Raw genomic sequence first — 22814 nt, 5'->3', positions numbered from 1 at the left:
TTTATTTATTTATTTACTTATTTATGTTTAAGTCTTATCTCTTTCTTGGGCTTAGCATATTTTGTGAAATTTAAAATGTCAAGTATATTTTCATGATTAAAAAGTGACATAATGAATTCATAAGACTGTTTTCACAAAACCGTCTTCTAATCTCGAAAATTGGCCGGAGACTATGAACAATTAAGTAGTAGTCACTAATTACAAAGACATAAGGCATTGGTGGGGACTCCACTCAGAGTCTGGGGATTCTGCTCAACGCCTTCTGAAGCTGTGCCCTGTAAAGAGTAGCACTGACTCATTCTGTTACCTGGCAGTAAAAAGAGGGGGAAAAAAGGCATTCCTTAACTCACTTCAAGATCATATTGGTGTTTGAAGGCCCAGTATATCCTGAAAATCAGAAAAGGTATTGTTTAGAGTTAACAGTTATTCTAATCCTCTTCACAAAGACCTTAGTCATCTTTGTGACATAAAACTATGATTTTCTCCAGGATCGTCTTTGGACAAGAACTTTATGTCTCTTGGAGACTCCACTACCCATTTGTTGAGACTGTGTAGACTTTCTAAGGGATAACATTAACAAAAACAAAAACAAAAACCAAAAAGCAAAAACCCAAGACCCTCCTGTAGGCTCAGAATCAACCCATTTCTGTTATTCAAATCCATTCAAGGTATACTGCAGCAAAGAAAGCTTTTGACTACGTTTATCTGTGATAAAGCATTCTTCGGTTCCTTTGCCTTTCGTAGGAGCTGATATGATAGTGGATGTGTGGGGTGTGGTGTATTGGGGATTTTCAGGTTGTTGTCAGTTACAGTCCTCAGCTGAAATTCTCCTCCAGCTTTTCTTTGCCCCCTTCTTTAACAAACCTTGTCCTCAGCTCCTGAAATGTGTTACCTCCCATTTTTCCCATACTGAAAAATAATCAGAAAATAAAATAATGAAAAATACTTCCCATTTAAATATTTTAGTAGACAGAATATTTTAATGTTAGGCATTAATGATAGGGGTAGCAGTTAATGATAGAATTAGGATTTGTATCTCCTTGTGAATACACCCAGTAACAAGGTAGGGTAATTCTAAATCCAACTGGCATCCACTTTTTCTTTTAATGGATACGATGATTTGGCAAAGCATTCTGAGTGCTGAGTAATTTTTGTTCCTCTGGTTAATTCTTCAGGATCTGAAAACTAAGTGCAAAATTCAGGGCATAAACAAGGCAGGTTACCACAGCATGAAAACATGTTTTAATGTTGTTGTTGAAGGTTAACAACACATACACAAAATATGTACCAGAGAAAATGTTTATACTAAAGCCTTCAAATAAAAAAGTAGGTCTTATCAGTTGTCTTTGTCCACTAATAGGACTAGCACAAAAGTTACTCCCAACAGGGAAGGAAGGACCTGGGACAAATTGGATCCTGAATTTGGGGCATTGGATATTGACTACAGAGAACCACTTCAAAGTAAAGCAGGCTATGCTAAGGCTGACACCTCATTCAGCTCATGTAGCCTAACCTTCAGTGTATGACCTGAAACTAAATTAGTACAAAATTTAAAGGATAAAGAAATATCCACAAAGGCTAAATCTTGCAGAGTGAGAGTTATAAAAAATACTGTGCAAAATAAGAAACTATTCCTCCTTTGAGCTACTCAGAAGCACAGAGCTGAGGCAGGCCTTTACATTTCTAATCGATGGTTTCTACATAAGCCATTATATATGCTGTTATAATTTATTAATTAGAAGCTTTATTTATTAAAATGTTGGTCTGGTTTCATGTTGGTTGGGTAAACACAACAGAAGATGAATGAACCTACTATGTAGTGACCTTCATCTTAACACAACACTGTCAGAATACTGGGGCGTTTGGAGTTTTCCGGAAGAGTAGAGAAAGGCAGCTATCTCCAACACCTGCATCAGTAACTGGAAAGGGTTGTCATGGCCTCTACACAGCGCATTGTTCTTTCCATCATGGCACATGTGGATCAATCTGCAAGTTTGCTGATCAGAAAAGAGTGCAATGAGGTATTTGGTGGTTATTCAGGATGAAACCTCACAACTAAAACCTAAACACATCCAGGACTAGCTTCAGGAAGCAGTGTAGAGACATTAGGGAGCAGAAGCAAGTTGAAATGGATGTTTCACTTGGGAACAGGATGTACCATTTTTGGTTGCTTGGGGACCACCCTTTCTAATCTGTGGCAGCTGACACAGAACCAAGGCAGTCTCCTGAATCTCATGTATGTTCTGTCATGATCTTATTATTCCATTTACCTACTGCCACTGCCACCACAACCACCACTAACAACAACAAAACAAAAGAGAATAGTGAATGCTTGTGCTGAGTTCCTGAATCATAGGGTAAGAAATACAGGAAGTAAAAAGGGAAACCAAGGTGTTCGTCGTGGTGGAGGAAACCTGTGTGTTCTAGTTGAGGAAGGTGGCCCCATCTTATATGTATTATTGTAACGTGATAGAGGCAGTCAGTGAGCGATGTGTGGAGCTGTTTGGGCAAGGCTGCCGCCATTCCTGATTTCGGTTGTATGATCTTAGTTACGATCAGTTATGGACTAATACTTTGGTTCTCTTACCTGGGAGTTGTTTAGTAGGGCATCAAGATGGGCCGTAGACAAGTGAACAATGACAGCACGTGTGAACACACAGGGATGGATTTCTGACAGAGAGGGATTCAGAGACGCTAATGAGCCAACTCTGGGCCAGTGGCTCTCAACCTGTCAGTTGCGATCCCTTTGGGAGTAGAATGATCCTACCCACCAGAGTCACATATCAGATATCCTATATGTCAGTTGTTTACATTATGATTCATCACAGTGGTAAATTTACAGTTATGAGATAACTAAAAGTAATTTGATGGTCGGGAGTCACACTGCAAAGTGAGGCACTATATTAAAGAGTCACAGAATTAAGACTGAAAAACACTGCTCTAGATTATCCACGGGAAGTCAGATATTATCCTGAAAGTTACCCTTATACCTTTAGCTTTGTCCATGTGAGTAATCTTGATGTTTGCTTTTAAAATTCTAAAATATTTTTTGAAGTTTTCATACATAAGAGCTATGTTAGAAAGGGAAATCGATTTTTTTCCAGGAATGCTTGTAATTTTGAAAATTTCCAGTTGTATCTCTTTTCCTGATGTACTTTGAGGGAATAAAAGCACATTGCTCTAGTAGCTTTCGCCTAATGTTAGCCCATACCCCAGCCTCGGATCTGGCCTCTTGTCATTCACACCTTCACATCCTCTTCAGGCCTTGCCCTTCCCAGTCTCTGCCTTTGCTCCAGAAGTTTCTCTTTTGGAAATTTGATCTCCCCATATCAACTTTGATCATTCTAAAGACAGCTCCAACATTGACCAACTTGAAGAAATATTTGTTTTGTTTTGTTTGTTTGTTGTTGTTTGTTGTGTTTGTTTTGGCAAGCCTTGTGATATGTTGATAAGCATTTCACACCATGAATCTTGAACAGATACTGGCACTATATTCATAAATGAAATGCCATTTCTATTTTGTAGGTTAGGGTCTTGCTGTGTGGCTGAGGCTGGCCTTGTGAATCCATGATCCTCCTGCCTTCTATTCGAAAATGCTTAGATTGCAAGTGTCTATGCCAGCACACTTAGTCTCTAAGCTCAATTTTTTGACTGCTTTTCTTTTCATTTGAGTTGGACATTAATCATGCCCTTTTTGTTAGCACATTAACTTCTAGGTTCCTTATTGCTCAAAACAGGTGGTTTCATAGTATCATGAATAGCAAACGGTACAGCAAATGCTCTTTGGATGAATATGTTATTGTAAAGGATATTTCACATTATAACGTCCTCAATGACATACCAACAGCATTATTAGTAAGTTTTATGCATCTTTAAATATTGGTTACTTGTTCCAGGTGAGGAAGTTGGGAACAAGTAAGGATGACAGGATTTGGTTAGTGTTTGCTTAGATGTACAGTTCATATGGAGACCTACAACATTAATGGAAAGTATTTAATTCCTCCATCTGAGAAATGATTTAAAGTTGAATTATAATTATAAAATATAAGGAAAGACTCAGAAAAATTTAGAACCTGGAGTAAATACCTATGTATTTGATAGTAAATACCTATGTATTTGTAATGGAGAAGAACTCTTTATTCAACTCAAACATTCCCATTGTCCTAGGCCTAGTGATTTCATTAAATATTTTTTAAGCATCTCTTTACAAGGGAACTACTTATTACAATGGCTACTTTATAGTCTTACTATTGTGGGTCAGAACTTACATCTCACTGAAGAATTTGGGCTTCAAATCCAGCTGTTTCTGACCTTGACATAAAAGTCTTTTGGGACATTGAATAGATTTAATTGCAAGAAAGCAGTACAAAGAAAAGGTTAAACAAATGGATGACTTTGGGGGGGAGGTAACAAACTTCCTTGGTCTTAGTTCTACCTTCTAACAAATTTGTCTTAGATAATATCTACAAATTTCTGTGGCCATGTGTTTATCACAAGATAAAGCAGAGTTAAAATATATATTCTTAATAATCCTTTGGCAGAAATAGGTACAAGTGCTTTGCTATTCAGGGATGTTACATGAAGAATTATGCTATGTTTGGGGCTATAACTAGAAGCACAAGAATAATTAATGTCTTATTCATATGTATTGTGTTGTCTGAGATGGTAACACTGATACCTTTTAACGTTTGTATTTATTACTGAGTACATGCGTGCTGACCTGCATGTATGTCAGTGTACTGCATATATGCTTGGTACCTGAAGAGGCCAGAAGAGGGTATCCATTGGATCCTCTGAGATTGGAGATACAGATGGTGACCTGCCATGTAGGTGCTGGGAAACAAACCCAGGTCCTCTGGAAGAGCAGCTAGTGCTGCTAACCACTGAAGAATCTCCCTAGGTCTCAAAGTTATATCTTTGTTTAAGTAAATCTAGTATATAGAGGGGGAAAACTATAGCATTTTAAGAGTAAGTTGAAAAATTCATAAACCAGACTACCTATTGTTTTATATATTAAATGCTGATTGCTAAATTTTATCTGTCAAAAACTATCTCCTGTGATCTTGGTTTGAGCTAAATGTTCTTTCCAGAAAAATTCTACTCAATATATATGTGCACGTTAGATAGGGATTGCCACAGATTTTGTTCATGGCTCTACAAACTATAATGTGTTGAATATTTTAGTTACTTTCACTACCCAGAAGTGAATAGAGCTTATGCCAAAGTGTACACAATATTTTAGAGACCATATTGTCACTAGTCACTATATGATAGCATGCTCTTAACTGTCATTTGGTGTCAGGGTAGTTTGACTTTTACTTAATAACTACACAACACAATTTTACAATATATAAAAGAAAAATCTCTAGAATAAAGCTTATATCTAACAAAGTTGATTTAATCATTTAAACCCCTTTTCCTTATAGGCATTAGAATGTAGTACAAAAGGCTAGGCATTCCTGTGTAAACCGGAACAAGCTTGAACTCATGGCCCAGAATGGAATGAATATAATAAAACAGCCACACACCACACTCCCTAACGATGACACTTCAAGCCTTCCTGCCACATGCTCACTTCTACCACCAGCTTAGTATGTAGAAAGAGTAGTTAGTTCAGGCTGAAAACCTGAACATTCTTTTTCAAATTTAAACAAGCACACTTAGGACCAGCTGTAACTTTTTTTTTTAAACCTGTAATGCTATAAACCCTATGTCACAGAACTTTGATATAATAAGACCCTTTCATATTAAGCTTTCAGCATGAAAGATACTTCAAGACACAAACTGTCACTACAATTAACTAAGATATTCTTGGTAGATTAATTCGTGCTCCTAGGACTCATATGGCTTGTAGGACATTCTAATTAAAATTAGCCATCAGATAAAAGAGAACTCCAGAAGAAATAAAAGCAAACTCCATGTTGTTTTAAAATGAGACACGAAGGATGAAAGGAAAACTAAGTGTCATGTAATTGAAAGGTTGACTTCTCTTTTTTTGAAGGCCATGATAAAAATTCAGTTCTCTTTGAAGTCCTGTGAATAAAACATCCAGCGAGCAGAGATGAACCCTGCTCTATAACAAGTAGGCCCAGTGCACTTTCTTGATGTAGAGATCACAGCTCTGAGTGCTTTTCTGTAGCATACACATGTCTACACAGCAAACAAATATGTCAAGACCATTGGTAGATGGCTCCAAATACAGACTAATAAGCCAGAAAACTAACAATATGAAAATTAATTTAATAGACGCATCCTCCAAACCAGCACTCTCTAAAAACATATTTTGTAAAAACACAGAAAGAACGATTTTCAGCATTAAAAAGGAGAAGATATTAAACACTTCTGAAAAAAAATTACTGTGGAGTATTGACCAATGAACTAACAGGACTTCCTGTCAAACACTGACTCTACAGAGTTGTAGAATTTTATGTTTTCTAGATTTTCTTTTAATATAACCTGCTAAGCATGTTATAGTAAAAATTAGAATTCAATAGATATGGAGGGTAACTCATACCTTAAATTCCTCCAAGATTTTGTAATTTTTCCCATGATATTCACAAAAGTTTTTCACTTCTTTACATTCAGGACAGCATCCATTGTGTTCCACTTTTGTACATTTCGGATGAATTTTAGGGCATTCCGGCTGGTCACAGACAGGTCCATCTAGGGCACAGACACACGGACAGTTGGAATGCCCTGGGAAAAACCGTTCTCCCAACTTGTAAACAAAGCCGCTGTCATCCACACACCCTTTCCCTCGATAGTCATCAAAGATCAGATTGTCATTACTGGAAGCCTGGTCACCTTCATCAGCAGGATAGTCTTCGTGACTGATGGCAGCAGGGGTGACCAATCCAGGGATGACCAATAGAAGTATGCAAGCTTCATGAATATGAAGAGCCATCCCCCTCCTCACAGACTTCTGGATGTTCTCCTAATATTAAACACACTCAGCTCCTTCCATGGGAATGCAAGAGGGGTGGGCTGAAAACAAATATTTAAAAGATAATTTGACATATAAAAGAGAATAAAGATGCAGTTAAGCCCATGCTCTTAAATCATTTGTATAGATTTAATTTGGAGACACTGAGACTTCAAATAAACTAAGTTCATCCAACTGTCTATACTTTATTGTAAGTGTGAATAGTTTATTTATGGAGTTATTTTAATTATGGGCCTTCAGGTTGTAATTTTCCTTTGAGTTTCAAAGGCCTGGCTCTTTGTACATTGTAAGAAGTGGTTTTACTGAACCTTAGAGGGTGAATTCAAGTAGGTACAGATATATAGTTCAAGGATATTTGAAATTACATCTCTAGTTCTCTTTGAACTGGATGAGTCAGTAATAGAATGTAGATGTTATAGTAATCTACATAAAAGCAAGAGATTAGGGTCAAGCATTAAATTCTAAAAGGGAAGGAATTTTAAACAAAGCAGTTGGATGCAAGTTTAAATGAGATGGATCCAGTATAAAAGCTTTCTTCTCATGCCTTATTATGGATTGTGGAACACACAGAATATAAAAAAATATAACACATCATGGTGAAGAAGAGAAAATATATCTAAATGATACAAAAATTAATTTATTGATATGGACTTCTACTATTGTAAACATTATTTTTATGCTGGAGGTAAGCTCCTAGTGGGCAGGAAAGATATCTACAACTTTTTATAGCCATGAAGATCTAATAATAATATTATTTGAAGTAGATTCCTTTCATGTGATATGAATAACATTCACATGTTACTGAAAATGTAAGTCATTTGAAATGATAAAAATATTTGCATCCAGTCAATTTAGACAAAGATGCCAGGGAAAAAACTTTCTGTGGGAGTTTTTAAAAATAATAACGAAGAATCGGCATTCACAGACGATGTGCCTTATTATCTGGATAGCAATTACTGCTGAAGGCTTCCTGAGGGTTAGTGTTTGGTAGTAAATGTTGGTAATGGGGTTTCCTTTGAATACTTACTACTCTAAGTATTCAGAACTTAGGTAAATGTTCTGGGGGGAACTATAATTTGGGGGAGGAATAAATAAGGAAGATTATTGTAAAATATTTAATTAATCACTTCAGTGATATTGGCTTTATGCCAGCATCACTAAGATTATTTGTAGGGCATTTTAAGATATCTAAGTTTCATTCAATGTTTTATTTCCAAAGTAGACTAAAAACAGTGAAAAACTGCTTCTTTTCAAGCTAGCATACAACTATGACAATTAAATATGATGAAGATGATGTTAGGAAACTTCATAAAGTCTTAGAATATATTTGCATCTTAAGTTAGATATGCAAATTAGAGTAATAGTAAAATGGAAGGCAATGTATTCACGTTCTCTTTTCAGACAAGGTTGATATTAGTATTCCTCCAAGATTCTCTGATATTAGAATTCCTTTTGGGTGACTTCCTTTGGAGTAATGATAAAGGAGATAGATTTCTCTTAAAATATGTCAAAAATAATGAGTCATGACAGAACAAGAAAATGCAAGCCTACAATTCTACTTGAGAAGCTGGAAGCTCCCTTTGACAAAGCATTTTTATTCTTCTAAATTACTACAGAGGCCACAAACATAGTAGAAGCTTCCAGAAAAGGCATATATATGTTTTACTAATTAAAGCATACATCTATGCACTTCTCACATATATAGAAAGTTTATCTTGCAAGACAAGGAAGCTACGGTGTCTCCTCACAATGTCCAGCGGTGGCTATCAATACATGCAGGAAAAGCCATGTGAAATGCACACAGGATTCTGCTTTAAAACGACCCAGGCAGAAAAGGATCATTTTGTAAGCCACAGGTAGGCATTATTGTGCAAGGTTATAGTAAATGTGAACTGAAAGAATAAAATAGGGGTGGGGTTTTTTGCTTCATATTAACATTAAGCATGCTTTTATCATGAGGAATATGTATCTTCTTAATTAAACAAAGTTCTAAGGCTATTTTAAAAAGAGCCTTCATTATAACAAATATGATATAGAACCATTTAAAATGCTATTTAAAAATAGGGAGGTTGGGGAAAAAAACAATACCATTATCTGAAGATTTTTAAATAAGAATGCAAACACTGCTAAACTGAGGATCACTTCCCAGTTAAACTTTACCCCCTCCCTGTATTGCTACATATGATTTAAAACGACTGCATCTATTTCTCTCAGAAAACAAACACAACTCATGTCATAAGATTCACTTACCTAGTCACTCTGAGGTTAATGGTGGTGCTGGGGGTCACAGACCAATCTGAACTTAAAGGTCAGGTATTTCTTAGGTAAGCCGGTCCTCTTTAGTCACCCAAAGAATGCATTTTCAGGCATGAATTAAAGGCAATCCGTCCTCTCTATTCCCCATTTCAAAACACAGCCAAGAAGCAATCTCCCACCCTTCCAGAGAGGAACACAGCAGACACACATAAGAAATACGCTTTGGACCTGTCTTCAGAATTCAAAGCCAGAAGCAGTGCTGGTCCTGTGGAAATCTGGACCCCGGTAGCAGAATCATGTTGAACTTATTTTTAGCGTTTTCTTAGATCCTTCTATGAAATTTCCTGGCTGATTACGCCTCCTCCACACATGAGTTCACTTACACAGTGTTTGCTACGGCAGTAGAGGTGACTTGGCTAGGCTCTGAGGATCACAAACAGAAACAGCATACTGAAGCTTAAAGCCCACTCCACCAGCAGAAGCATCGGCATCGTCCACAGTATGTTGACTGAATCCCTCCTCACACGCCGGAAGATTCTAACTGTGGATGTGAAGCAGAGGCGCAACTTTAACTGGGGTTTGGCATCGCTGCGAGCAGTTTGCAGACTGCTGATTCGGAGCTCATCCTGTCGGCAGCCGGGAATTCCTCAGCACCACGGACAGCGCCAACAACTGGCTTCTCAGCCCAGCTTGGTCGAAACCCCCAGCTGCTTCCGCGGACCAGGCTGTAGTGTTGTCTAAGGCAGTCACTTGATTCAGCTGATGCGAGCAAGCATGGGGGGTGTGGGGGGGGGAGCGGGGGGTTCTGCATGCAAGACACTTATTTGCATTTAAATCACAATAAAAAAATTAGAAAGATGTAATTTTACCTAATGCATTCTTGCATGGGCTGCAGAGATGAAAGTTCCGGGGGACTTGCCTTTAGATTTAAGCCATCTGCAGTCGTTGGTTATTACTAATAGATAAAGCACACTCATTGTCAAAGAATCTGTGGAAATGTATGCTTTCTGACTCTCTTTGACCCTCTGGTTATAGAAAGATTTTCCTTGTGCTATACATAATTCAACTTTGGGTCTTCTGCAGCTCGGATTTGATTTAAAAAAAAAAAAGTAGCCGCGTTTTCCTGCAGTTTGTTCTCTAACGTTAAAAATCAATGTCTTGTAATTCATCTAGTCTGTCATTAGGCGTCATTGTAAAGCTGTTTCTTCCAACCTCCTAGCAAGGATGCCCTGTCTCTAAATTCATAACCAAATGAGAAAGTGAAAGATTCTAGGGAAAAAAACCCCACAGACAGATAAATGAAGAAAAAGTTATAATTTTTATTTGTAACAGTAGGGATTATATAGTATTCACCCAAAGCTTGTTTCAAAACAAATATTTTATTTATTGGTCGTTATATCCAGCTAGTTGCTGGCTTGTAAGCAGACCGTATGGAGCATTTTTGAGCTGTGGAGGGAATGCCCTTTGCATCAGGGTATGCTTTTGCTGATCAGAGCCACAACCGAATGGTGCCGTCAGAACCACCAGAGTACAGATTCTCCGCACGGTGGGAAAATATCACAGTGTGCACTTCACTCTCATGGCCCACCAGTTTGTGAATTTGCCCGGATTTAAGATCCAGCAAATGGATAATCCCGTTGGCACTCGCCTGAGCTAAAACTCGACCTGGAAAAGAGGGAAGCAGAGATTTACCTCAAGCAGTCACAGTATGTGAACAATACAACACTTTATCTTGTTTTAGTTGAGATTCAAGAGGCTCATTTTTATATTAGGCTCTCATTAAATATGAACTAACTTCTATCTATGAAATAATTTGAACTATAAGATACATTTAGGATAAAAGCCTGTAGCTCTATTTGCTTCCCATTCGGAGGTCATTACATGCCCCAACATTCTCCTTATATTTGTGATTGACAGATCTCAGATGAGATTGCGAGCAACTAAGGAAGACAACTTCATTTTGTAAATGAATATATTAAAATAATTTAAAGCAATAGTTATCTAAATGGAAAACAGAACAAATGCTTTATGTAGATTATCTATAGGTATTTATCCTAGAAAATCAAAATATATTTATCTGTTTTAAATATATTATAATTCTGATAAATCATTTTATAAATATATAACAGTTGAGATATCTATGAATTCAATACATTTTCTTTGGAGTCGGAATGAAAAAAATAAGTATTTCTACTTCAAAATTATATTACCATTAACTTAAATTTCTGAAATTTTGCAAATTAAAATATATAAGGTAATCCAAATTTAGTGTGGGGCATTTTCATAATTTTTAAAACATTTTTAGTGAGTACCGAAGAATTAAAATAACATAATTTTTATTTATAATTTTATTGATAAATTCCAGTAAGAAACTATCCTGCCACTTGGAGGGAAGTAGAATTAATAGAATATGTGCGCCTGAGTTTAAAACATAAGTATTAAATTAAATATTGGTTATTTAATTATGCTCAGTGGTGTATTACCATCCCAGCACCAGTCTTTGGAACTTAGTAAACCATTTTAGCATCTGAAACCACACTGAGAACCTGCTGTACAATTCTTAGGAGGAACCAATGGTCTAAGAAAGAACAGTAATTCTATCGTAGAGAGGAAGAAAGAGGCTTGGGAAGATAAGTAAGTTGTATATCATGTGTGGAAGGAGCTGATATTCCAGCACAAACATTCTAAAACTAGGAACTGGTACCCATCACATCTCCACTGTGTCCAGATGGCATTGTATAAGCCATGCCTTCTGGACAGAGTTTGGGTAGGTGACACATCTTGAAAGGGAATTTGTCTGCTGCACAGTAAGAATTCACCATGGAAAGAATGGTGAAGTATTTTATCACATATTGTCCCCAAATAGTCACACTACCAATGAAACAGGAGGTGTTTTACGAGTAAAGTTAACCATGATAAATATGGTCTATTTGCAAACCTTTATAAGACTCAGCTTCTTTGTCTAGAACGAAGTCTGACACAGCAAACATCCTTAGGATGGATTAGAGTGTCCAAAACAGCACATGTGAATATTTATTATAAACCCTCTCTTCTAAGTCTTTGCTGACAGTGGGTACACACTGACTTCACTTCTAGGCTTATTCTATAAGCAGCTGCTGTTTTTGACTTTCCTGAAACTCAAAAAAGATTTTTTTTCTTCTTGTAGTTTTACTCAGCAGCCATGAAAAGGAACAGGATTTTAAAGTGTTTAGAACCATATAGAACCAAAGCTCATAAAGGGAAGGATAGAGCTTGAAACCATTGTTTTTGTTGTGGTCAAATATATAAAAGCCAGATTTAAAAATATTCAGAGGGTGTCTTAGTTAGGGTTTTACTACTGTGAACAGACACCATGACCAAAATAAACAAAACGTTCTTAAAAAGAACATTTAATTGGGGCTGGCTTATAGGTTCAGAGGTTCAGTTAATTATCATCAAGGCAGGAGCAGGGCAGCATCTAGACAGGCATGGTGCAGGAGGAGCTGAGTTCTACATCTTCATCTGACGGCTGCTAGCAGGATACTGACTTCCAGGCAGCTAGGATGTGGGTCTTATAGCCACACCCACGGCGACATGCCTACTCCAACAGAGCCACACCTTCTAACTGTGCCACCCCTTGGGTCGAACATATACAAACCATCACAGAGGGATCTAGGTAATTTCTAAAAATTTGCACAACAAAAAAACCTAACATTTTTATGCAATGGCTTAGAAGAGTTACCATAAACATATTAAAAGTGGGTAAATATTAAAAAGTTTCTAAGATATATACCTTTAGATATGGCTATACAGTACATATGTTCTATAAGTAAAGTTATAACACTTGAACACACTGCTGGATGTTGTTCTCTGATCCATATGTGTTCCATGACAGACATGTGCACCTCCATGCCAAGTCATTGTGTATTATAAGATCAGTCATGAAATGACAATATAGAAATATAATTTAAATAATGTCAAAGGAACATATGTGAAACCCGTAACATTACTCATGCTGAAGTTGCCTTGTTTCTCTAAGCTATGAAAGGCCTCAATCTAACACATGGAACCACACAACTAAGGAATGCTGCGAGTGAGAGAAATAGTCTTCCCCTGGGAAGAAGGCACCAACTGGGTTATCCAATACCAGATGGTTAGCTCTGAAAACATATATACAAGTAACACTGTGGAGACTGAGCATGTTGTATTTAGGGATATACATGTATATTTATATACATATATGCATGCAAAACAGTTAATGAGAGAAGAGGCTATGAATTTGAAAGAGAACAAACAGAAACATATTAGAGGGTACAGAGAGAGGAAAGGAAAAGAAGTGCTGAAACTGTAATCTTAAAAATTAAATAACGATAAGTTAACATGAAGGGGTAAAAATAGATCATAAATTTATACTCATGTCAGCTTTTAATTGTATACCAAATTATGCTTATCAAATTATGAATGTCTATATTCCAATATATATATAATATATATGTAGAATATGCCTGAAGAACATACAGTATAGTTTACCACTGTCAATTAAAAATAAAATTATTCAAGATACATTCACAGAGTTAGATAATTACTAGGTTTTTCAGTTAGCATGCAAAGTAAAGGTTTTCATTATGATATTTTCAAAGATATATTATTTGCCTCATTTGTATTTTTGAATCCAATTCTCTGTCCCCACTTTCCTGGAATGCCTGGTCACTTTCCTGCCTCTAAGGGCTCATCTTTCTATCATGTCACATGACTTCTACAGTCACCTCTTCAATCTCCCTCAAGATCTTCTCTTCTTCTCTTCTCTCCACTGTTTACTTTCACAACCTACTGAAACACAGGCGCATATACATATATGTATATATAATACATTATATATTTAATAATTAAAAATATGGTATATATTAATACATAATATTAATTATATATTTAATAATATAATTAATATATTAATATGTAATGATATATTTAATATATTAAAATGAAACAAGCTATTCTTAAATACCTGTTAAATAAAATGACTTGTTTCATTTATTCGTTACATCCAGAAGCATAGGTGGCCCAAAATTTTCATCAAGTTAATAGAAAAACTCATAATTTTGGGGAAGAGTAATCTTATAATAATAATAATAATAATAATAATAATAATAGTAATAGTAATAGTAATAATAATAATATATCAGGATATATCAAGAATGGAAGATTTTGAGTACTTTTCATTTATGTGTCTCCAAAACCATAATTAACATTTTTTTATCAGTGAGGATTTCATTTTACTTTACTGATGAATGTGCAAATTCCAAGCTAAATTTCTTCCAATCTCTGCTTCTAGATGAAATAATTGATATTTAAAACTTTGTGGATTTCTCAAAAATTTGTTGCATGTGAGTGTATAACTTTATTTAAACAATGAAACTTATTTATATTGTATAACAAGTGATAATTTTTAGAAGAGAATAGTTACAATAATAATCTTTGAAATAAAGTAGTTTCAACTAGATTTGTCACAAAAAAATCAAATAAATGAACATAGTCACTTGGGCATCATTTTAAACAAATTTTCCTGAAAAACCGAGAAAAGAAGTAACATATAAAATGGAGTGGGATTATTTTATTTCAGTGTAAAATCATATATTATAAACTACTATTAAACTCTTTATCCCATACTAACATAATATGCAAATAAAATATTGGCACTTTTTAAAAGCTATGTACAAACAGTTTGCAAATTTTCCATGTTGGTTAATGTTTTTATTAAAATTCAATTCTGCTGAAGAAAATATTGGCATTCCTTCAAACTAAAGAATTTTTAATGAACCTTTGATATCTATTTGTGTGCAAATTCAATTTGGTTTAGATAGCATACCTCTATGGATATCAGGAGTTATCATAAACTTAAAAATAACTTTTTGCTTGGTTTTTTGAGACAGGTTTCTCTGTGTAGACTTGGGTGTCTAGGAACTTGCTCTGTAGACCAAGCTGGCCTCAAACTCACAGAGATCCACCTTCCATTGCTTCCTGAGTTCCAGGATTAAAGGTATGAACCACCACAGCCAGGCAAGCCTTTGGATTTCTTAACTCCCTTCCTCACCTAGACAATTCTTCCCCAAAGTCAATAGGTTTCCATATATCTATTACCCCAATATTTTAACAATCATAGGATATATTTTTTTTTTTTTCCTTTTTTTTTTTTTTTTAATTAACTTGAATATTTTTATATATTTTAGTGCGGTTTAAGACAACATCCCTCCCCCTTCCCCCATTTTACCCTCAGTCAACAGTCTAGTGCGGGGGTTCAGTCTTACAGGACCAGGGCTTCCCCTTCCACTGGTGCCTTTACTAGGATATTCATTGCTACCTATGAGGTCAGAGTCCGGGGTCAGTCCATGTATATTTTATAGCTTAAAGCTGGGTTGCTTGGGTTCCGAGCCCCTTCAAGTTCTTCAGTTCTTCTGATTTACGGGGGTCCTATTCTGACTAGTGGTTTGTTAAATTTAGCTTCTCTGGAACAGAGAGTGGATGTGGTTCTATTACTTTTTGAATTTATGTGTATAAAAAAAGAACATGGGAGTTCCATTCATTCCATCCAGTCCCTAGGATGTGGATAGCCTCCTTTAAGGACAAATGAGCGACTAGAGAAACTCAAGCTAAAAGTGATACACCCACACAAATATACAAACCCCCCCCCACAGGTGCATGTATGTACATATGTGTGCATGCATACACATACACATGCACACGTGCACATACAGATGCACATACACACTTACAGGTATTAGGGTTTCTCTCACAAATTAAGACTCAGATTACCTATGACACTTATTTTGGGATTCTCTCTGAATGCAACAAAATCCCTAAGTACATAAGCTCTCATATTTACTGTTCATGTCAACGCGATTGTTTCATCCAGTGTTGGCTTTACTACTTTGTAAATCTCTGAAACTAAAACATCCATGCTCTTAACAGTAATCACCATCACATTTATCCATTAGTCTTTGGCGTCTAAGTTGGTGCTTTTCACTGTTTCTATTTTGACAATGAAGAACACCAGGCATCTTGATCTGCTTTTAAATATTCTGTGGTTGATTTAAACCTACATTGCACAGTCAAGTATAGTCTTTCCACTGTACTCTTTATTTTATTAATGTACTCTGTGGAATAGTCTCCTTAGCTGTCTTCATGGTCCCTGGCTACATCTTCCTGACAACAGCCAAGCATCCACTAAAGCCCAGTTAGGATTATTTTCTTTAATTAATTAGTACAGCGGGTCCTTAAAGTCCCTTTCCCTGGGAAAATGTGCATCATTTTATTCATACCTTCACATGATATCAAGATCCCAAAAGATAGAGTCAGCAATGTACGTGTTCTATATTCTCGGCCATGCCAAATACCTGTGCACTTAAACCTTAACAAGAGCAACATTGTAATCAATACTCCCAGTGGGTAATAATTAAAGTTATCACAACTACCAGTTTTAGGACTTATTGTTTGTCCTAAGCACTGTCCAAAGTCACTTTAGTAGCACAACAACCCTATGGGGTAGAAATATACATGTGCTATGCATGTAAAATCGAACTAGCAGAATTGGAATGAATTATGTTTGTAAAATGCTCACCCGATTTCAAAAATGTCCCATGAACAAATAGTCTCATGTACTTCATGAATAGCTTTATATAGGTCACATGTAATTGTACTTCAAATATTTATATGATTTATATCTGAAGTATGTGTAATATATTAAAAATTATTAATTTTACCTATTGGAAAATATGAGTAGAATCACATTTTTAAGTAGCTTTCTGTTGGACAGTGCTGGGATATACTTTGCTTTGTGGAGAGCAAAAACGAGGTTTGGAAAGATTAAAACAACTTTATTTACCAAGGCCACACAGCATATGACTAGTCGAATCCAGATTTGGGATCCTTATGACTCCAAGGCTCATGCTCTTACCCTCTGCGTCATGCTTTAATACCTCTGGATGAATTTTCATTGACTGGCTCAATGTCATCTCCCCACTGTGATTAAGCTTCCCTTCCTTTACTGAGTCAACATGACTAAGTAAACACCCTTGTGCATAGAGCTCTAGTTTCCAGCTGGACCCATGTGTTTTCCTAGGAAATATTTTAGAATGAATTTTGACTGGACTATAAGAAACATTTAAAGATATTCATTTTGCATTACCTTAATGGCATGTATGAGTTCCAAGAATCTGATTATATACTCGCTTGCTAGCAATAAGCATGGAACTTAGGAGAGTTGCCTGTATTCTTTTGAAATCTTGAAGAGCATCCAACATTCCCAGGATCCTTCAGTGATCAGAAAGCCATTTCCACAACTTTGGGTAACTATTCAATATTCACATGCTGCATAGGAATTATCATTTTGTTTTTGCTCAGCGAAAAATAGGATTTATTCAATTCTCATGTGTCTATCTGCAGCAAGCTTCCCCTCAGCTTTTCCCAAATAGTTTGTGACATGAACAGCTATTTTAATACAGTGAAGATATGTTACCTTCTTATCCAAGCTAACTGTTCCCAAGAAGAGCAGTGATTGTTTGGTTTTGCTGAATGATTTCGACCTGGTTTATTTTCATATGAAATATTTCTTCACTACTAAGGTAACATTAATTGGCTAGACTGAGAAAGTTAACTACACCTCAGTTGTCAATATGACAATTCATGTTTCATGGGTTCACAGCAAAAGCCACTGACGTGAAGAAACTGTTTTAATCAAGCCATGTTTTAAGACTGCATTTGTTTGCTAATGTTTCCTATGGAAGTGTACCCATGTGATTTTCTGTTTTTTTTTTTTTTTTTCAGAGCTGGGACCTAACACACAGGGCCTTGTGCTTGTTAGGCAAGCGCTCTAAGCCTGAGCTAAATTCCCAACCCCTTTTTCATGTTTTTTTGTTTTCCCATGTCATTTTCTAATGGAACAACCAGAGAAGGAAAAGAGGTGGTATGGTTATGAGATTCTGTAAATAATGGTGACAGAGATCTTTGACTTTTTTTCTTTTTTGGTTGTTGTTGTTGGAAGAATAACTCACAGTAGTAGGTAATGTGCTCAGTTAGGGGCTGAGCTACATTGGAGAAGTCCTTAATTGATCAATAATATTTCCTCTTGAGAGTTACCAGTTATCAGGTACTGTTAGGGCAACTGTGATATGGATTCTTTATAATGAGGCTTAATAAATTCTTTATCTATTGAAACATCAAACATTTTTGTTCAGAAAATTAATTTTGAAGACATGTTTCTTATGACTTGGCATCTACAGATTTACACACATCATTAGCAGAAAAGTTACACAGAGGCTAAACGTTTTGAACATATGTTATAGAAATACAGTTTGATACCAAGATTATGACTCAAATTTGGCTAAATATATGTACTTTTCTATTGTTTCTTTACCAGAAGTGACATCCTAATTTGGATGCTGGTAGTTGTAGAAACAGAAGCTGAGTCGAAACTTTTAGGCTTACCATGTGTAATGAAAATGTGAATGAAATCCATCGTTTCATTTCTCATTAGAATAAGTACAATAATTTCTCATGATTATTCATGCTTTGCTTGAATTTGGAATAATATGTTCCCCTAAAGGACACAAAACACTCATTTTCTATTTCATTCAAATTAATCTCATACACAGATCACAGGAAATTTATTTATCACAAGTACAAGAATGGAGACTAAAACAATTGTGTGCCCAATATGAAATAACATATCAGAGAGAGGATGACGGGCTTTGATCAATAAGGAAATGATTTTTATACACATCAGAACCAATTTGAAGCAATTCTCTCGATCAATACAGATAGGCAGAAAGGCTTCTCAGCATTTATTACCTGTGGAGAGTGTTATTGATTAATGATATTGATTTTTTGAATGCATGTGGAGAGGCATCTGTTGTTTCTTTAAAAGATGCCTCAAAATGAGAAGTATCAAGAAACTACTTAAGTTTGGGGGATTTGCATTAATGACTCAACCTAGGTCATTACTCAGAATTTCAAAAACACGGTTGAAGGAAATATGAAATGCAATTTAGATTATTTCTCATCCTATCATTGATCAATATAATACTTCTTTAAAATATTAAGAATTAACTAGTCTAAGTGATAGTAATAATTTATAAACTTTTCCAGTACCTTTGAACTATGCATATTCTTGCTAAAGAGATCTAACTTTTGTTTTTGTAGAGAACACTGCTTGAATGTAGACCATGTGGTGTTGTAATATAAAAATGTGTGAAGATGTAAACAATGGATTTGAAATTTTTCTTGCAAGCCTATGTCATAAAAAATGATCGTCGTTGGGCAGGTTAAATCTCACTGTCCTACTGCTGTGCTTGAGACTAAAAATGATGGTTATGTTATGTTTATATTAGAGCACATAATGCATTTAAATCATACAACCAGATGGAGTGAAGACAAAACACGCTGTCACTTAACCTTGGTATGGAAGCTACTTGTTAAGCAGGCAAATGTTAGTCTCTTGTGCAGGTTTTATAAGTTTTTCACAAGAACTGATTGCATAGATGAAGTAATTTTTGTCTTTCATGCAAAATCTATGTCCATCTCATGGAGAGTTCATTGACACACCCAAAATTTGTGAAATGTAGCAGGTGAATTCATAAACATTTCAATCTCTCCTACAATGCGCTGTTTTCAAAATATATTGCCCCTGTTCGGAGAAAGTGAATGAGGACATTTGTGAGCAGGTGCTTTCTTCCATGAGCTGCCTTTTGAACATGGCCGAACTCCCTTATGAGATGCACCTGAAGTCCTAAAATGTTTAACTAATTATTGAACCCATTTAGACTATCAACAGCCACCTGCTCTCATTAAGAAATCCTCGTAGACCCGTTACCTAGCATGGTCTTCACCTATGCAGCTGATCAGTGTTAGAATAATATTTATTTAGGGACCTCCATGCACCTGGAGTCTCGCAAATACTTGAGAAATGTATGGGCTGATGTCGGAGGGATCCTGCGTTTTTGGCTCATTTCTGAGAGTCAGATAAGCTGGGACAGCTTTGGGCTGATTGTAGACTGTGATGGGTTCTTTTCCCATTGTTCTTCAGTAGGGAAAGAATCCAAAGACTTCTATTGATATGAGCCTTTTAATTAAAAGTTTAATTAATTTTATTGTATGAAGTAATAAAATCACTTTTAATAGTCTCGGTTTTTTATTATTTAGACTCTAACAATTAATACATTTTAAGACTCTAAAAGTCAAAGTTCTAATATCCTGAGAATGTTCAAACTGGTTTCAGGGCAAACTTTATCACAGATGAATCCCCCATTATGAATATGGAGGTTTGACTGTGGAAAAAGACACGGGTGACTTCTTTTAGTGAGTGTTGAGGTAGTGAGTTGCTAGTAATCACATCCTTATTTTCAGATTCAGCCTTCTCCACTGAGGGCAAAAATAGAATGACATGAAAGGGATTATATGAACACAAATATCACCATATTAACAATAGAGTAAAAAATATGTGATAAAATACAGCTAACCTGGATGACAAGTGACGGATGAAAAACCAAATGTAACACTTCTGCATAAATTAAGAGTGGCCTAGATTATTTAGTTTGCAAACAATCTAATTTGTTGTTTTAAAAGAAATTTTCAATTTAAGGCTGAAAGTTCAACCTTTTGAAAGGCCAGCCTTGAATTCCAAATCGTTCAGTTTCCTACCTATGAAAGAGCAATCGTCTTGTTATTTAACGGGTATGTGCCTTCTTAATGACTTGAAGTGGTTAGTTTAAAAAAGTCATTAGTTTCAATTTATTATTTATGTTCTATTGAAATAATATTTTTCTTTTGAAAGGTTTATTTTATGTATATGAGTGTCCTGTCTTCATAACCACCAGAAGGGGGACTCATATTCCAGTACAGGTAGTCGTAGAACTACTCTGTTGTTGTTGGGAAATGAATTCAGTACACCCGGAAGTGCTGTCTGTGCTTTTAAATGCTGAGACATCTCTCCAGCCCCCATTTCCTGACATTTTTTAGAGCCTGTGCTGATCATTCGTTTTTATTCTCAACTTGTGATGTAGAATCACAGGGAAGACAGTCTCACTGAGGACCTTCTATATCCAGTAGATGGGGGTGGGGTGGGGGCTTCCTTGATCATGTTCATTGATGTGGGAAGACCCTGCCTAAGTGTGGGTGGTACTATTTCCTAGGTTTGGCTTCTGAATAATATGCATGAGCTGAGAAGTAGATATGGGTGGTTCTCTCTCTCTCTCTCTCTCTCTCTCTCTCTCTCTCTCTCTCTCAGTATGGGTGTGATGTTGGCTGCTTCAAGAGGAAGAAGTTCAAGTTTCTGCTGTGGGGCAAAACTCTGCTCTGACAAACAGTAACCTGGAATCATGAGGTAAGAGAAAGTCTTTGTCCCAATTTTTCTTTACATTGGGGAATTATCTCACAGTAGCAGACAGCAAATGAGGAAACTTTTGTATTATGTGATACCCCACAACCATACCTGATCAAAGGCGCTGTCTGTATTTCACAAACAAAGGTACTGAGTCACAGGGATGCAATGCAATGTCTGTAAGATTAGAGAACTGGTGTTTGTCTTTCCTGTAGACTGGAGGGAACCGAAGATAGTTATGACAGAAGTTGAGCAAATTTGCCTTCTTCATGATGTAAAAAAGAGATGTCTCTTTACTCTAAGTTCTTTGGAAAGTTTCTCTTTGGAAACGTGAAGGAACCTTCTGGCATTGTAGGGTGATGGTCCGGCTGAGTAGCTCATAAAAACTCGAAAGAAGCTCATGGCTGCTTTGTTTCCATTCAGCTTTCCAAAACCACTACACACCCTCATTCTCAGCTCCTTAATGTGCCATACTTCATGGGTCAAAGGGCTTCTGGTAAAAGCTGACAGTTTTAGAATGAAGACGTGGATAAGGACTTGGAGTTAAGTAATGAGGTAGACAGGATTTAGGTTTGTACGTGAGGTGGAAACCTCGACTGAGTTAACACTGCAGCTCAGAGAGAAAGGATCTGACTTGTTGGAATGGAGGAAGTATTAGGACCTTTTCAGATGCAAGTGAAAGAAAATCTATGCAAACACAGCAAAGAAGAAAATGGTTTAAAATGTGTTCATTGAGCATCAGTTGATAGAATGTCACCTTCAGTGAGCCGCGTGTCTTTGTCTCAGTTCTGCTATCTGGATTGAGCTATCTTTTACTCAGACTTTCTCTATGTGTTCATCCTAACAGGACAGGATCATACGTTTTGAAATTCAAAGCCGAAGAATGAATACCTTTATTTCTAAGCAGTTTTATATTGGTAAAAATCCCTAGTATTTTACTTCAGTCATAGTCATATGCTTTCCTTAGTCTATTATGATGGCTGACAGGTAGACTGTCTACCACAGAATCTGAGAATATGTAACGACTGTCACACCAGGCTCAAATTTAGGAAGAACCAATAAGTTAAGCTAATCAAATTAACTTTAGATAATGATTCGATCTGGACGATTCAAAGTCATTTTTTTTTATTTGAAAAGAGAAACAGCCTTGTTTGAGGCCACTAACATAATGATTTGCCTTCCATGGTCTTTCTTGTATTGATCCCTCTCTCCCTCCCACCCCTAGCTTCTTTGCTCCTAAAGTATCTTTATGTACTATGGGGTGAC

General features: G+C 36.2%; 2 protein-coding genes across 4 annotated transcripts in view; both read right to left on the bottom strand.

The window, feature by feature from the left end:
- Positions 1-9983, bottom strand: part of Vwc2l (von Willebrand factor C domain containing 2 like) — a 170017-nt gene extending 160034 nt beyond the window's left edge. For 2 of the 3 annotated variants that reach the window (XM_032901297.1, XM_032901299.1), the window contains exons 1-2: positions 9194-9983; positions 6515-6984 (exon numbers count right to left, since the gene is read on the bottom strand). In XM_032901297.1, coding sequence (XP_032757188.1) covers positions 6515-6904 — 390 coding nt within the window. In that variant the 5' untranslated portion in view covers positions 6905-6984; positions 9194-9983. Of the gene's footprint in view, positions 1-972; positions 1186-6514; positions 6985-9193 lie in introns of those variants that run through there. The other variant, XM_032901298.1, reaches the window with a different exon arrangement.
- Positions 9984-10576: 593 nt separating this feature from the next.
- The window catches only part of Spag16 (sperm associated antigen 16), a 523611-nt gene continuing 511373 nt past the window's right edge, over positions 10577-22814 (bottom strand). The window contains 1 exon segment of the mRNA XM_032899754.1: positions 10577-10864. Within this exon segment, the coding sequence (XP_032755645.1) occupies positions 10689-10864 (176 nt within the window). The 3' untranslated portion in view covers positions 10577-10688.

This window comes from Rattus rattus, chromosome 4 (genome assembly GCF_011064425.1).
Source record: "Rattus rattus isolate New Zealand chromosome 4, Rrattus_CSIRO_v1, whole genome shotgun sequence".
NCBI lineage: Eukaryota > Metazoa > Chordata > Mammalia > Rodentia > Muridae > Rattus > Rattus rattus.
This window is presented reverse-complemented; position numbering and strand designations above follow the sequence as displayed.